The 15,348-nt window shown below is 37.0% G+C and overlaps 1 protein-coding gene across 3 annotated transcripts; it reads right to left on the bottom strand.

Annotated features, from left to right (window-relative positions):
- Positions 1 to 1,828: 1,828 nt before the first annotated feature.
- LOC122358652 (UDP-N-acetylglucosamine transporter-like) lies at positions 1,829 to 15,042 on the bottom strand. 3 transcript variants are annotated; one of them, XR_006252635.1, is made up of 8 exons: positions 9,831 to 10,619; positions 8,499 to 8,757; positions 7,509 to 7,663; positions 5,915 to 6,037; positions 4,742 to 4,916; positions 4,419 to 4,537; positions 4,188 to 4,278; positions 1,829 to 2,416 (listed from the first exon to the last, which is right to left on the bottom strand). XR_006252635.1 is itself a non-coding variant. In XM_043258526.1 (8 exons), exons 2-8 carry the CDS (start codon positions 8,692 to 8,694, stop codon positions 2,326 to 2,328), a joined length of 993 nt encoding a protein of 330 aa, XP_043114461.1. In that variant the 5' UTR covers positions 8,695 to 8,757; positions 14,850 to 15,042; the 3' UTR covers positions 1,829 to 2,325. The 3 variants fall into 3 exon arrangements, 2 of the variants coding, with proteins under 2 accessions (XP_043114461.1, XP_043114458.1); XM_043258526.1 differs by lacking the exon at positions 9,831 to 10,619 and adding an exon at positions 14,850 to 15,042 and having other exon boundaries at positions 4,188 to 4,321; XM_043258523.1 differs by having other exon boundaries at positions 4,188 to 4,321; positions 9,831 to 10,615.
- Between the last annotated feature and the right edge of the window lie 306 nt (positions 15,043 to 15,348).

Here is a 15,348-nt window from a genome sequence, read left to right as displayed (position 1 = left end):
CAGGGTGCGAAGGCGTCCGCCCGTTGAGGTGGAGTGTATGTAAGTGCGTGAGTGAAGTGTGCAGCGGGGCCGTTCATCCAATCAGACACGTCCTGGCACGGAGAGCCGATAGGAGTTTGTTTATGCTCGCACTTGAGTCCGTTTGAGTTTACGCAGTGGGTGCTGCACCATAGGCATTCACCAGATTAGTCACATGCCATACACACTCCATCTGTGCCATTCCACGTCCCCTCTCTCTATTCTCAAGCTGTCTCACTCCGTCCTCTCCCACTGAGACTCCTTGGGTAATTATGACACAGACGAAATTGAGTTTCCATCACAAATGTCAGGCAGACCCGAAAGCGACAATTCTGTCCTTATCCGTCCACCTTTGTGTCGTTACAAACCTGCATGATTTTTTTTTTTGTCTTTCGTTGGACAAAGATATTTTGAGCACCGTTTTGTCCATGCAGCGAATTTTAGCAGAGTTGGAAACATAAGCGAAACATTCTTGATTCAGGATGACACGGTTACTGGCTTTTTATGAAAACTGGACAAAACTTTTGTCCTCGTAAATCTAAATCCCTTATTGCTATGGATTTTAGACTTTCAAAATAACGCTTTTGCTAATAAAGTGTCACTAAAATTTGTACAGGGCTGTTTAAGTATGAAAAATAGAGAACAATAACAAAAATAAATAAATATTAAAACTAAATAAATAAGTTGCAGTCTTGGGACGCAATGCAAATTAATATTTAAATAAAGATTTATATGAAGCTAGCAGATTTTTTTTTTTTTTTTACAAAGTAGACTCAAATATTTAAAAATAAATAATATTTCTCTGGAGTAAAACTGTTCTGTGGAGGGACCAACAAACTAACACGCATACAATATAAAGTGTGTGGCTAATGCTTTCATGAGACACTGCTAAATTTACTATTTATAAATTACTTGATAGTTTTATTCATTATTTGCATGCTTTTAATTTAGTGAATTGTGTTGTTTTATGATGCATTAAATGAGACTGGTTGGAAATGAAGAGGTAATATCCAGTCTGGACATATAACAGAAAACAACAATGACTAACTCTTGAATCTAAAAGAGCATTTATTCATGCCTGATGCTTCTCTGAAATCACTTTTCAAGTAAAGTTTTGTTGGAAGTTGAGATGCATGCAGTACGTCTAAAGCTTGGAGCACTGATCTAGACAAAAAGGTAGAATACATCATCTGGGGTTCCTTCTCTGTAATATGATAAATACCTCACCTCATCTCCTCTATCATTTCTCAGTTACATCTTCTTGTATCTCTGTCAAAGCCATATTCCTCCTCAAGATGATCATCTAATCTAATAAAAGACACATTCAAACGTATGAGCTCATTATCTGAAAATGCATGAACACCAGCAGCAAAATTAACGGTTTCGGTGATTTCAACATTTCCTAGAACAGGATGTGCCGAAATGAGGAATACAAAATGTTGCTTAAATGGTTACAACCCACTTTCTTTCACATTCACATGCTTTCCCACTGCAAAACGAGTCTATGCAACGGAAGAGACTGAGTTTACTGTGGAAAAGTTTCATAGCATTGCATTACGGGCGAGAAAGACCCAGTTAGAGGGGAGGGGGGACTGATTTTTTCATCTCCCTTCTTGCATGCAAGTCATTTTTGCATAAAACAAACTGTGATGCAACATATATATTTCCACTGAAACCCCCAGCTGAGAGCAACAAGGTCTGACAGTTCATTCTGTTCATTCAAGGACTAATAAAAGTGCACTGAGCATCTCGCATGAGTCTGATCTCTCGACGTTTTTCCAAATCAAAATGCAGGCGTTACTCCTAACGGTTCAGTTTCAGATTCAACTTGTTTTTATTATCAGAATTTGACAGGAAGACATTTGAGAAACACTTTTTATTGGCCTCGAGAAAAATTGCGTTTCTCGAAGGATACATTCAAGTAAAACAATCTCCTTCTCGATATGCCCCCGTATGGCACAGAAAATAAATATAAAAGTCTAAAATGTTGAATCTGTGAGGCTCTGTTTCAGAGTTTCTTATTATATGTAAACACATTTCAAATGAAGTCCTTAAAGTCTTCAGGTGAGTGTGACAAACAGTCCTGCCACAGAACGCATCAGAAGACGTTTTTGAGTTTCATTACTACTGTTAGCTTGTTGATTTCATGAAATGATATAACTCAGGTTTAGGACGGTTGAATGTTTGGGGGGTTTTTTTGCGCTACCTTCTAATAGCATCCTTACAGCATCACCGGTTCTCTAGCCTTGAACTTCAGCTGAAGTAGAGCATCTCCTGATGACTGTTTATCATCTTGAGTCCGGTCTTCTAGACTTTACTAGAGCTGACGGCAGGTGTGCTCTCATACCCGTAGAGAAATGTAGCAGCGATAACCAGCATCGCACCCAGGAAAAACACGCTACAAAAGAAAATAAAAAGCTTTATTTTCCTCAACATCTACAAAGTGCAATATCTGGGTCATTCCCAGGAAACGGTGCCATTTATGCCAGAAAATTTCAGGACTTGTACTCAGGATATATAATTTCGTTTGAAAAGGGTAATGCTGAACTGCAGAGAAATCATATTTTCGCATCCCAGGCCAAAATTTCCAGGGACATTGCTGTCGTAGACCTTGGGTGACCACTGAATGGGAGACGTTCCCAACAATATTCAGATTAGAGCAACATTATCTCAACCTTGTTACAGTAAGTTTGGAATTTATAAGCTAGAACTTGAACTGATTACTGAATAACAGCAAATACTTCTGAACGTAAAGGGGCCATTCAAGTTTTTCTTTCTCTTTGGAGTGTTAGATAAGATCCTTAAAGCTGCAAATTCCCAAAACTTTTAATAAAGTTAAGGCTCGACCGTGCCTTTCTAAAACGATTCGAACACAAGTTTTGAGCAGTGTAGAGCAGTGCTTGTCGTTTATGGTTTCTTGTGGTTATGTTTACGCGCAACAGTCATTATAATCAGTAATTACGTCTCCAATGGATGCAATGAATACCTCGTTTGCAATGGATTTCATTGTTTGTGTGTTATAGCGCCGGACACGGCATCACATTATGATCTGAGGTGTAACATTTGCCACACGCTTGAGGTATTCGGCCAATCACAAACACACTGGACAGCTGGCCAATCAGAGCACACCTCGCTTTTTTAGCACGATGAGCTTTGTACAAATCGACCCGTTTCAGGATTGGGGGGGGCTTAGAGGAGAGACAACTATTTACAGTATGTGGAAAATAATGCGTTTATTGAACCTCACACTACATAAACAAATTGCATTACACCAAATACACAGAAAAATAATGTAAAAACACTAATAGGGAACACAGTCAATTCACCAACAATTGACAATGCTTTCTGTGTATTGAGAGCCATTCACACAAAATATGTTTTTGTGTTTAAAAATGAAAGATGCATAAATGTCTAGCAGAGTTTTCATATTTCATAGGACGGTGTTCATTTCACCGTCTCCACCAATGTGTGTTTTTTTCAATTTGTTTCAATAGCATCATTGCATATTTTAAAAAGACTGTTTCACACGGAGCGTTGCATGTTTGGCTATTTTTCTTGAGATTTGGAAAAACCTTGAGTTGTTTTATATGCATCTTTACTCTACCAACAATGGAAAAGTAGCATGTCAAAGCACCAAAACGTAAGACGAAGGTCCAAATATGTGTTTGTTTAATGTTTTTACTTAACTTGAGTGCCTCAGTTTTATATTACCTCATATATGCATAGCTAAAAAAAAAGCTTAAAAAAAAAAGATTATGAATAAATCAAACCAGTATAATGAATGCACCCACAAATGTTTGGTTTGTTTTTCGGCAGCTCCGTGTCTTTGGCAGACCTGGTATAAAGGGACTGTTTGATGGCTTCTTCAAAGGAAATGATAATGTGTTCTTCTGGCGTAATTTCAAACGTAAAACGACACAAATGTAAATGACCAAAAATGTAACTAACAAACAAAGGTGTTGTAAAACAGTACAAACTAAACACTCGAGTGTGGATCGGCACAAACACACTCCTCAGATATAATCCCACAAGTCAAATACGCTTGTATTGCGCATGCAGTTTGATCATTCACACGAGTATTCAGTATCTTTAACATTTTTTCCAGTAGTAAGAGTCACGCATGGCACGGTTTCCTGGGAAAAATCCAAATATAAATGACAGCGTCTTACCTTGTGGGGTCAAAATCTTCCAACAAGAAATAAGAGATGAGGGTGGAGAGAATGATTGAGATGGACGTGGCAAAGCCTTTCAGGATGTTATCTGCATATTTGATGACAGCTGCAATGACTAACCCACCCAAAGCCTACAGAAAGTATGTGAGGCACGTTTAACACAAACAACAACGTGACATGCAGGTCCGTTTAGGTGCGATTACGAAAAAGAAGTCCAAAAAAATGTACCTGGAGAGCCACCACAGTCCACGTCAAACCATTGTACCCTTGAAAGAGTCCATTCTCCTGCACTCGCTCTCCGTCGTACGCAAACACTCCCCCGAGCCCAAAAACCAGCCCAAATAAACCTGAGAAGATCGATGGAACAAGTGTGGAGAAAAAGCAAAGCTGTGTCACAAAAGCGAACGCATTTCCCGAAACCCGAAGAAGCAGCTTGTAAACAACGGCTGCCAAAACTAAATGCGTATTTTGTTTCTTTTTAAGGACAAAAATGGAAATGGGCTGCTGAGCTGTTCTCCTAGGTTCATCATTTTTAATAAAATTCTGCTGACCTAGCTGGATGTTACGGATCCAGACGCTCTGCTTGCTTTCTTTGAGGATCTTTTCGAAATACACGCCAGCAAATCCGCTGGAGAAGCAGGCCACAAGCACAGCGAGAAGACCCATCAACTGAGAGCCGGCCGTCAGATCCTCCTGCTTGGTGCTCGGGGTAACTTCAGTTGGCCACTGTTGGTTCAGGTTAAACAAACAGAGGAGGAGTCATATTTAAAGCACACAAAAGTTTTCAACCACCCCAAGAGAGGGCTAGAAGGTCAGTGGAAAAAAGTGGTAAATGATAGAAATGGATGAAATGAAAATTGTTTTGATTAAGTAAAATAAATAATATAAATGTGAATAAAACATTCATTTCATTGATCAACATTCATCACAACATTATTAACAATGAAACAAAACAAAAAAAAAAAAAAAAAAAAAAAAAATATATATATATATATATATATATATATATATATATATATATATATATATATATATATATATATATATTTATTTTTTTTTTTTTTTTTTAATAATTATATGCATACAACTTGAAATGAACTAAATATTTTACAATGAATGTTTTAGATTATATAATATTAAAATGTATGTGACAAAACAGATCACATAAATATTTAAAAGTATTAGACTATCTACATTTAATAAATTCTTCTGTTTTTAAATAGTATATGGTTTTACAATATATAATATAAAGGTAACACTTGATAACTATTAACTATGACTTTTCCCTCAATAACATCTTAATTTGCTGCTTATTATTAGTACTTGTTAAATTTCTTAGCCAATTAAAAGTTAAATTAATAAATAAATTAAGCCTATCAATTTCTTCTCTCCATTTTTACCAGTTCTGAAATGATGTCTGTTTAAAAAAACAGTGCACAAGTCTTGTGCAGGTACTGGGTAGGAATAGAGGAAGAAGAATAAGGCATTAATATGTGCTTAATTAACACTACTAAATGGCTAATATTCTAGCAATATGCATGTAATAAGCAACTAATATGTGTAACAGTAAAAATAAACTGTTACATATACATATATATATATACATATATATATATATATATATACATATATATAGGTTGGTTGGTTTTTATACAACAAATAATATAGCTGTACAGTTTCAGGAAATAATGATTCAGTCTAATTAAGGGTGAACATCTACTTACCTGGACAAGTGCAATTCCAGTCATCAGAATGACCAGCGAGAGCCACTGGTAAATACCAAGCCTTTTGCCCAGCATGGACACAGAGAACAGGGCTGTAGTGAGAATTTTCAGCTGATATGTAACCTGGAAAATCAATGAGAAAGTTAATCAAGTAAGTCTTAAAAAGAAACACATACCAAGAATTTTTGTTGTCCACTGTAAATGATTTCTGAAGGATCATGTGACACCGAGAACTGAAGTAATGATGCTGAAAATTCAGCTTTGATCACGGGAACAAAATACCATTTTAAAACATTTCAATTTGTGATAATAGCTCATAGTGATATTTGCATGGAGTATGGAGATTTCTGTAGAAATGTCAAAGGCTTTCTGCAGAATGTGAATGTTTGTCATTCGTAATATTATTCACATAATAAACATTTGAACTGGAGTGACAGAAAGAGAAATTTAACGAAGGTAATATTTACTGAGTAACTGTCATCATAGCTGTCATTATAGCTAAACGGAGATATATTGACTACAATAAAAAGTGTTATAAATGTATTATATTTGACAATTTATTATATATTGATGTTTGGCCCTATTATAAAGAAACTAAATGCCTTATATCTCAAGTAAATACAAATGTTTATGGGGGGTGTTCCAAACAATAATTAATAACATTGCATAACAGTTCTGGAAAGAACATAAGTGTATGTGTGTGTGTGTGTATATATATGTGTGTGTGTGTGTGTGTATATATGTGTGTGTGTGTGTGTGTTTGATGCAAATGGGCAAAACACGTATGTCGTTTTGGGACGTTTTTAAGGAAATGTTTTGGATTTTTTTTGTCAAAATAAAGTTTTCATTACATTAGTGTTCTATAACATCTTGTTGATCACCTCTGAAAAGATCTTGCCAAAAATTAGAGAACTAGAAATTTATTGCAGCAAGCCGAAAAGACCGTCTTTCTCTTATGAACGTGCAGCGGAGGTGCTTATTCTTAACACCACAAAAACGATGAACCTATCCTATCAAAACAAACCGCGTGACATATTGTTTCAATGCACATTTCCCATCAGTCCTGTGTAAACTACGTCACAAAGTTCATGTATTTACTTATCAATTTTAATACTGTGAGACGGCGGAACTCAATCATGGTGATGTGAGTGCCCTAAAACCATGTTATAATGGACTATTTCTTATCCAGAGATGATGAAGTTACTAAAGAGGAGTCTACGCTGTCTTCCGCTCTGTGCTACGGTTCACGTGACCTCCGGCACGGTTCGCTGCTGATGCGATCGCATTTGTGCCCAGTTTGCATTTAGACGAGTTTTGTTCTAGTACTCTATGAGCGGTCACTTATTATAATACAAATGAATATCCAATAAAGCTGTATTTTCCGTTGTCATACAAAAACATTGTGCAAAGATTACGCATTAATCAAAACTGTAAACTTGTCATTAAAGGTGTTCATGTCTTTTGGACACTGCAGTGATATGCACTCATCGGCACGTATTTCGTGTCTAAAAAGTGTACCAAGGTAAGTTTATGCCATGAGATCAGTGTATATAATATCCTAAAAAACCTGTCCTCTGGAGTCGTGCTTTCTCACCTGGTACGTAGCTGCATCTAGATTTGACAGAGCCACATAAAGCAGGTTGTTCTGCAGGGTGTAGATACCTGAAGGAATGGCCAACTTCAGCGTTAGGAGAGGCTTGTTGATCACTTCCTCCTTCAACACCCGATTCAGTGCACGGACACTGAAACCTAAGAGGCACACACGGCATTAGACGGTGAGGAACAACAGCTCTCCTCTACAGCTCCGAGCTCCTGACAAGAACGAGAGCGCTGCTTCAAAACACAAAACACTCGAGGACACTGAACATCAGGCTTGCTTCTGAAACAGCATTATTTGTCTCATAGTTCTTAATAGTCGGATACATTCTCAAAATCATGAGAAACAAATCTGAAAAGGGAGGGAAAAAAAAGCAATCAGAACTGCAAGAAAAAGTGTCAAAATTGTAATTTAAAAGCTCAAATTGAGAGGAAAAGGTCTGAGAATATGAGATATTTAAGTCTGAATTGTGAAACAAACTCATAATGGTGAAAAATAAGAAGATTGTGAGATATAAACTCAAAAAAAGTCTACATTTTCCATATATAAATTCAGAACTGCAAAAGGTCTAGGCTATACTTTGAGATACATCTCAGAATACACTCAAAATTGCCAGAAATAAAAGGATAAAGTGTAAGACAAACTCAGAACTTCTTAAAAAAGGTTCACTTTGTGATGCATAACCTAAGAATAGCAAAAAAAGATCCTATTGAGAGACAAATCTTCAGAATTGTAAAAAAAACATTACACAAAGTCACAATTAGGTTTATGTTTGAAAATAGCATTTTCACCATGCGATAAACGCACACAACGTAGAGCCACAAAGACGTAACGGCAATGGAAAAAGAAAAGACAAAACGGCGTCAGTACTAGGACTAGACAGTCAAACCCTGGAGACAGATACACAAATATAAGAAAAGCAAAAGAGAAGGAACATCTAGAGATCAGATGCACTGCAGACAGACTGTCGAGGAGGTGCAAGCTCACTGTGTTCTCTGAAGACCAGCAGCATGCATACAGCGATCTTCAGGACTTCGGCGCACACCACGGCAGACGACGCCAGGTAGCGCGGCCCGTCAGACTGCAGCGTTCGAGAGTAACGCATCGTCAGCACCAGAGAGGTGGTCTGCAGCACCAGCACCCCCAGAGAAACATACTTCAGTCGTGAGGAGGTGGACGACATGGAAATACCGGAAACCTCCGCTGATACAGAGACGGGGGACAGGGACGAGATTCCCTGTTTAGTCTAACAGAGAGAGAGAGAGAGACATCAAAGACAGTTGATTAAAGCCTGATACCTTTTTATATGACGAGGGATATGGAAACATTTGCATATATCATATACACACCCCACTGTTCTAATGTTTGGTTCAATAGGATATTTTTTAGATTTTTGTAACATTAAAAGTCTTGTATGTCTTTATGCTCAAAAGGCTGGATTTATTTGATTTATTTCTAATTACTGCTTAATAAAACCATTTTAATTTGTATTAATATATATGCTTAAGATTTTTGTCATACGTTTCAAGTATATTTTGATGGACAGAAATTTGAAAAACAAACAGCATTTATTTGAAATAGAGTAGCACTATACATCTTTCATTGTCACTTGTTACTGAATAAAATTATACATTTTTGAACAGCAGTGTATGCATCAATAACAACATATGTAAATAAGTCATAAAAAAAAAAATAATAATAATATATATATATAATAATATATATATATATATATATATATATATATATATATATATATATATATATATATATATATATATATATATATATATAAAAATGTAAACATGCATTAATTTTTCTCCCAAAAGAAACTTAAAAAAAAAAAAAAAAAAACAGTATATAAATATATATATATATATATATATATAAATTTTATTTTTTTACCTTTTTGCTATGTCACACCATAGGTCAAATTTTGATTTGTGTGTGTGTATAAATAAACGCATTAATACAGAGTTAAGAGTTAACATCACTACTTTGTATAAACCCATAATGCATTACTAATGCATTTCTAATAGTTTTCCCATGTCTCCAAACCATTAGAGCATTATACATCACTAAACGATAATGGCCTTGATTGATTATTAACACCTCAAGGAAGACACTGCAAAAAATTATGTATCTGTTCATTTGTCAGCGTGAGCCATGTTACAATAAAAATGTGGCGTTCACCATGAGAAAATGCCACCTAATGCTATTCATTAACTATGGCGTTAAACGAGAGTCCACGTGTCTTTACAATACAATATACACACACACACACACTGATATTTTCACAGATCAATGATCCTCACTCACCCCAGTTAAAACCATCACAGCGGTGTCATCGCAGAGATTACAGTCTTTTTTTTCAGCAGATACAGTATCCTTTCAGTGCAGGTACTGAGAAAGCATGCCTCAGACTTGAATATAGAGCGAAGAGGCCCACAAGAGCCACTCCCACCGACACACAGCCGGATAGAAGGAGGATGTGATATGGTGTTGTAATCCTATATTTTGCAGTTTTGCTTTCACAAAGGAAAATAACTATTTGCACACCGACAGCTGGTAAAAACACAGTGATTAGGGAAAAATGCCTCAAGGTCATTAAAAAGGGAGCCGGGAGTTTAAATTTAATAGATTTACATCAATGCAAACATGAGTTGGCAAACAGAAGGTTTGGGTGTGATTGAGAAGGCTGGCCGGAGGTGGCTTGTACAGCGCACACAGACGGCCTTATGCAGCCCTGAGGCTCTGGTGAGGGGGGAGAAGCACACAGTCCTGCTCTGTGTGTGCTGGAGCACTACTCAACACATCCTGTCCATTGAGATGCCCCCTGCCACCTCCACAGCCTCGCTTATAAAGACGTGCGTGTAACGGTTTTGACTATAATGAATTATAAAACATCCCACTTTATAAATCGAAGTTCAACTCAAAATGCAATGGGAATACATATGAAGAGTTCAAATGCGAAAGCCTCTAAAAGCCATCTTGGTCAAGAATGAGATTAGATAACGATACTGAGTGAATGCTCTCCGTGCAATGAATGTGTTCATCGAGTACATTTAAATGCACTAAATCCCAGCCTCAAACCATTCAGAAGTATCAGTACTGCTTGTTCCATAGAAACCCATACATACATACATACATACATACATACATACATACATACATACATACATACATACATACATACATACATACATACATACATACATACATACATACATACATACATACATACATACATACATACATACATACATACATACATACATATTAGGGGTGGCGCGATACACCGACGTCATGGTTTGGTGCGTACCATGGTCACGGTTCGATACAATAGGAGAAAAAAAAAAAACCCTATGCTGTTTCTTTTCATTTATTTTGACCAGCCAGTAGTAAAAAAAAAAAAAAATTCTAACTAGATATGAAAATATAAAGTGTTATATTGCATTATAATGTTATATATAATATGCAGTACATATACTATATTGCCAAAAGTATTCACTCACCTGCCTTGACTCTCATATGAACTTAAGTGACAACCCATTCATAAACAATAGGGTTCAATATGACGTAGGTCCACCCTTTGCAGGTATAACAGCTTCATCTCTTCCGGGGAGGCTGTCCAAGAATCTTTTATTTGAAGTGATTTAGTTGTAGATGCTGTGTTTTAGTGAACTGTGGTCAGTTCGTGCTCCATGGGCAGACGGGTGTGTATCAGTTCACTTCAGTTGCGTGTGATTGTGTTCGGATTAAGCCATTCTGTTTATGCGTGATTGTCTACTGCCATGTTGACTCAATTATTTGAGGGTCAAGAACGTGAAGCTTCATGTGATTGGGGCTTGTATTTAAATCTTGCTGTCTCTGTTGCGTTGTCCATGTTGGCCGAGTTGCTCGGAGGCATCGGTCACGGATTTATCGCTCGAAGGTCTTCACATTTGCCACGAGAGCCAAGTTTGTTGCATCGCTCAAAGGTCTCAGTGTTTGCGTTTGCTGCAGTGGTTTGGCTTAAATTTCTTTGAGCCTGAATACTGGAGTTCTGGATCTGCGTGGCTCTGTTTGAGCAGGAATTGGATGTAAATCTAACTACTTTAAAGCATGGCTTACGGCACACAATATCAGTCTACAACCTGTCCGGATCGAGTCATCTTGTCTGTACATGACTCTGTGCTTGACCCTTGCTAGAATCTTAATTATCAGGAAGTTTTGTTTGATCGGGATTGGTTTTAAATCTGACTGCCTTTCAGGGATCTTCTTTAACAGTACAGGAGGCTTGGTATGTGTCTGTATCTTTGTTTTATGGACCTAATTGAACTCTTGTGGTTATCAGTTCTGTCATTTTATCAAGTATCTACCAACTTATGAACAATATTATGGGATGTTGTCCCCCATTTTATGTATTTAGATTTTTTGAGGAGGTAAATTGTTGCACACTTGATATGTTTTATTGTTTGGGGCTGACGACAACATTCAGAGTGAGCAATTCAGTCAAACGAAGAAGTTTAATAGTATTAGTATTGTTAATGTATCTCCAATATACTCTCATTCATTACGTTCTCAATCAATTTATAGTCTCTGCGTGCCTTTTGTCAGAACTGAGCTTGGTAAAACCTACAAGACTTGGCGTTTTAGAATCATTTTAAGCCCTTATTATGTAACCTTGAGAGTAACCAAATAGTGTGCAATTGTTTTCAACCTGTTACATGTCGATCTTGTAATGCATGTCATAATTATGTACATAAACTTGGCTATCCATCTTGGCCAGGACACTTTAATCTCAGTGAGTCGTTTCCTGGTTAAAAAAGGGGGATTATGTTTTTAATAAAGCACTTTTAATAGGCTATTAACTATTAGCATGCAAATAAAGTCGGGTTTACTTTTTATCAGTTTTGTTTTGATGAACATGACACAACACAACAAAATTTCCATCAAAAGAGTTTTTACGGTTAAAACGATGCAGATTTGTGCAAGCATGAAGAACTCTAAACAATATTTCGATTTTTTCTTTTTGCTTCCTCAGATTCCAGATTTTAAACCGTATCCGAGCTAGCCTCAGACGCCAAGCCCGCGGGCCGTCGGCTAAACGTCTGATGCACATGGCACACTTGAAGCACTTCAGTGGGCAGTTATCGTTGGATTGGTTGAATTCTACAGGATTTTAGAGAGACATAAAAGGATGAACTAAATGCTGGATATTAATTATAAAGGCCCGCTTTAGTGGATCCATACGTTTTTGTACGATAAATAAACTTTTCTCTCACATCTGCTGACTGCACCCAAGATGCTTCAAAGGTGAATAAAAGACAGGAAAATTAAATTTTTGGGTAAACTAACCCTTTAAATTCACTACGTTGAATCTTTAACCAGTCTGTCATTGTGCTGACATTTCCACGCAACGAAACAAACTGTGACTGTTGTTTGGTCTCATGGGCCGGCCTTGGCCAATGAACACTACCATGTACTCCAGACCTTCAGCTGTCAGTCTGAACTTCTGGCTACGCTCAGCCAAATACTGTCCTGTCCCAACAAACCATACATCAGTGGAAAGCTTATTTATTCAAAAACAAACTGACCCTCGTGACCCCGTTTTGGGGTCCAGGGTCCCTTTTATATAAAGAAAGGAAGCAGCTATGCCACTGGAACCGGAAAGTGCAGTGAGGATCTGCTTTTGATTGTGAGAAGTTTCTCCTCAGTCTGCTATTGAACTCAAGCCGGAGCCGGACAGGGCATAAGTGAACTAAGCGGCTACTTAGGGCCCCATGTAGAGTAGTCTACATGAAATTGCATTTCATTTTGTTTAATTCACAATATATTATGTCGATGGGCAATGGTAATTAGATGAAAGCGCAAATTAAATTATTATTTTCACATCACTCTCCATTCGACTTTTTTTTTTTTTTTTTTTATGAGTTGGTCTTTTCTGGCTCATCACCAACCAAAGCGTGGTGCGTTTTTAGGGGTATAGGGGATTCAACAAGGGGGGTTTTGTGGTATAAAACCATAATTTGATAATTATGGTCGCTTTCATTATTTCCATTGAACTCTATCGACAGAATCTGTTTTAGCGAAGCTCATATTTAAACATCAAAATATTTTAATGTAATATAATTTTCGTTTGATTAAACTTTTTGTCTTCTGCGCAAAAGTACCTTTCCTGGGTATATAATTTTGTAATAAAAATTTTCATTGATAATAGCTTAACATTATTTACCTTAGCCTACCTGCCTCAATTAGCTAGATATAGATCAAGAGTTGTTGTTTCACAGATGCTCTCCGCTGTTTAATATTTATTATAAAAACATAAAATTTTTAATTAATATTTAAGTTTTGTAAATGCATTGTCTGCTGGTTTGTTTGGCTACTTTTCAGTACACCGCATTAAGTATACGTTAAGACTATGAATGTTAAGTGCAAACCACGTGTGTAACTTAGCAACTCTTACAATAAAATTAAAAAAATCACAGAAGATTAAAAACATGCCAGGCGTACAATAGTATGATGTATGCATCACTACAATGAACAAAACTGCTCATGGGTGTGTTAAGATTTTTAAAAAATTCTGCTTGGGGCCCCATAAAGGCTTGGGCCGGCCCTGACTTACGCACATAACAACGTCCTTTTTGTTTAACCTGGACTTTACTAAACGTACGAATAGCAAATTTATTTTCTGACAATGGAGGGTGTTAGCTGCCAATCAATCTTTATGCATGTTTATGCAAAACTAGAAAAACTTGCTCAAGGTAAAGTAAACAGTGCGATATATTTCTAAATGTCTAAAACTTTCATTCAAATTTGCATTGAAAAATATATAGATTTTCCTTTCTGTTATTAAGCTGGCTTGAGAAAACCAACTGTCAAAATTACGTGAACTCCTCAAGATTGCACTATTTATAACCATTTAAACTTGTCTAGCCAGTATTTCTAATCTATCTATCTATATTTCTGTGACTACTGATATCATTTCAGACTGAAACCGATTACACTTAAAACTTTTTCAACTTTTCGAACTTTCTGCTGCAGCTTTCTTATGCCAACTTAAAGTTTGATATTAAAACTAAACATACTTGAGAGAAAAAAAACACATTTCATCATGTCACGTGCCTTTCAAGAATAAGATAGTGTGCTTTCTGCACAGGCACGTTTGTGGTTACAGACGTTTGAATGAAGCGCGTCTCAATGTCCGTTGAACCGCCTGCCTGGACAGCACTTAGGGCACGTTTTAGCGTCCTGACGTCCGAGTGCTGTCACATATGCGGCTCGGCGGACGCGGTAGCATCTGCAAACGCTCGAATACTTAAAATAGCGCGCAAAGAAGTTAAGTTTGTACTCTACCTGGCGTCAGTGGAGCAGCTCAGACGCGTAGCGCTTAGTGAGCGTCGAGTCCATTAGAGACGAGGCCGACGTCTCGAGCATATCGATCAGTTGATAGAAAACGACCACTTCCTCAAGCGCGCTGCCGGCCTGAGAGGAGCTACGATTGACGCTCATGTTTTTGTCGTGTCAGTTTCACCTCAACTTTTCAAATCAAGGTGGGAGTTCGCTTACAGCGACATCTACCGTTACGTCCGTTTTTCTGAAACTAAACTAGTGCGCGAATTACGACAGCCTCGGGAATATTATTTGGGATCGCGTACCATCAGAGTGTTATAAAAGTTAAGACTAAATTTACCCAAGAGACAAAGTAACAATAATAATAAAAAAAACATAACATAATTGGAATAGTTTATGCAATATGGAGGACGAAACTTGCAAAAACAATAAATAAATAAACAATCAATATAAATAAATAATCATGATAATGTCTGTATAAAGATGTAATATTTGTTTAAAA

The sequence above is a fragment of the Puntigrus tetrazona genome, chromosome 2 (genome assembly GCF_018831695.1).
Source record: "Puntigrus tetrazona isolate hp1 chromosome 2, ASM1883169v1, whole genome shotgun sequence".
In the NCBI taxonomy this organism is placed as follows: domain Eukaryota; kingdom Metazoa; phylum Chordata; class Actinopteri; order Cypriniformes; family Cyprinidae; genus Puntigrus; species Puntigrus tetrazona.
The sequence above is the reverse complement of the archived record's forward strand: the minus strand, read 5'-3'. Positions and strand labels throughout refer to the sequence as shown.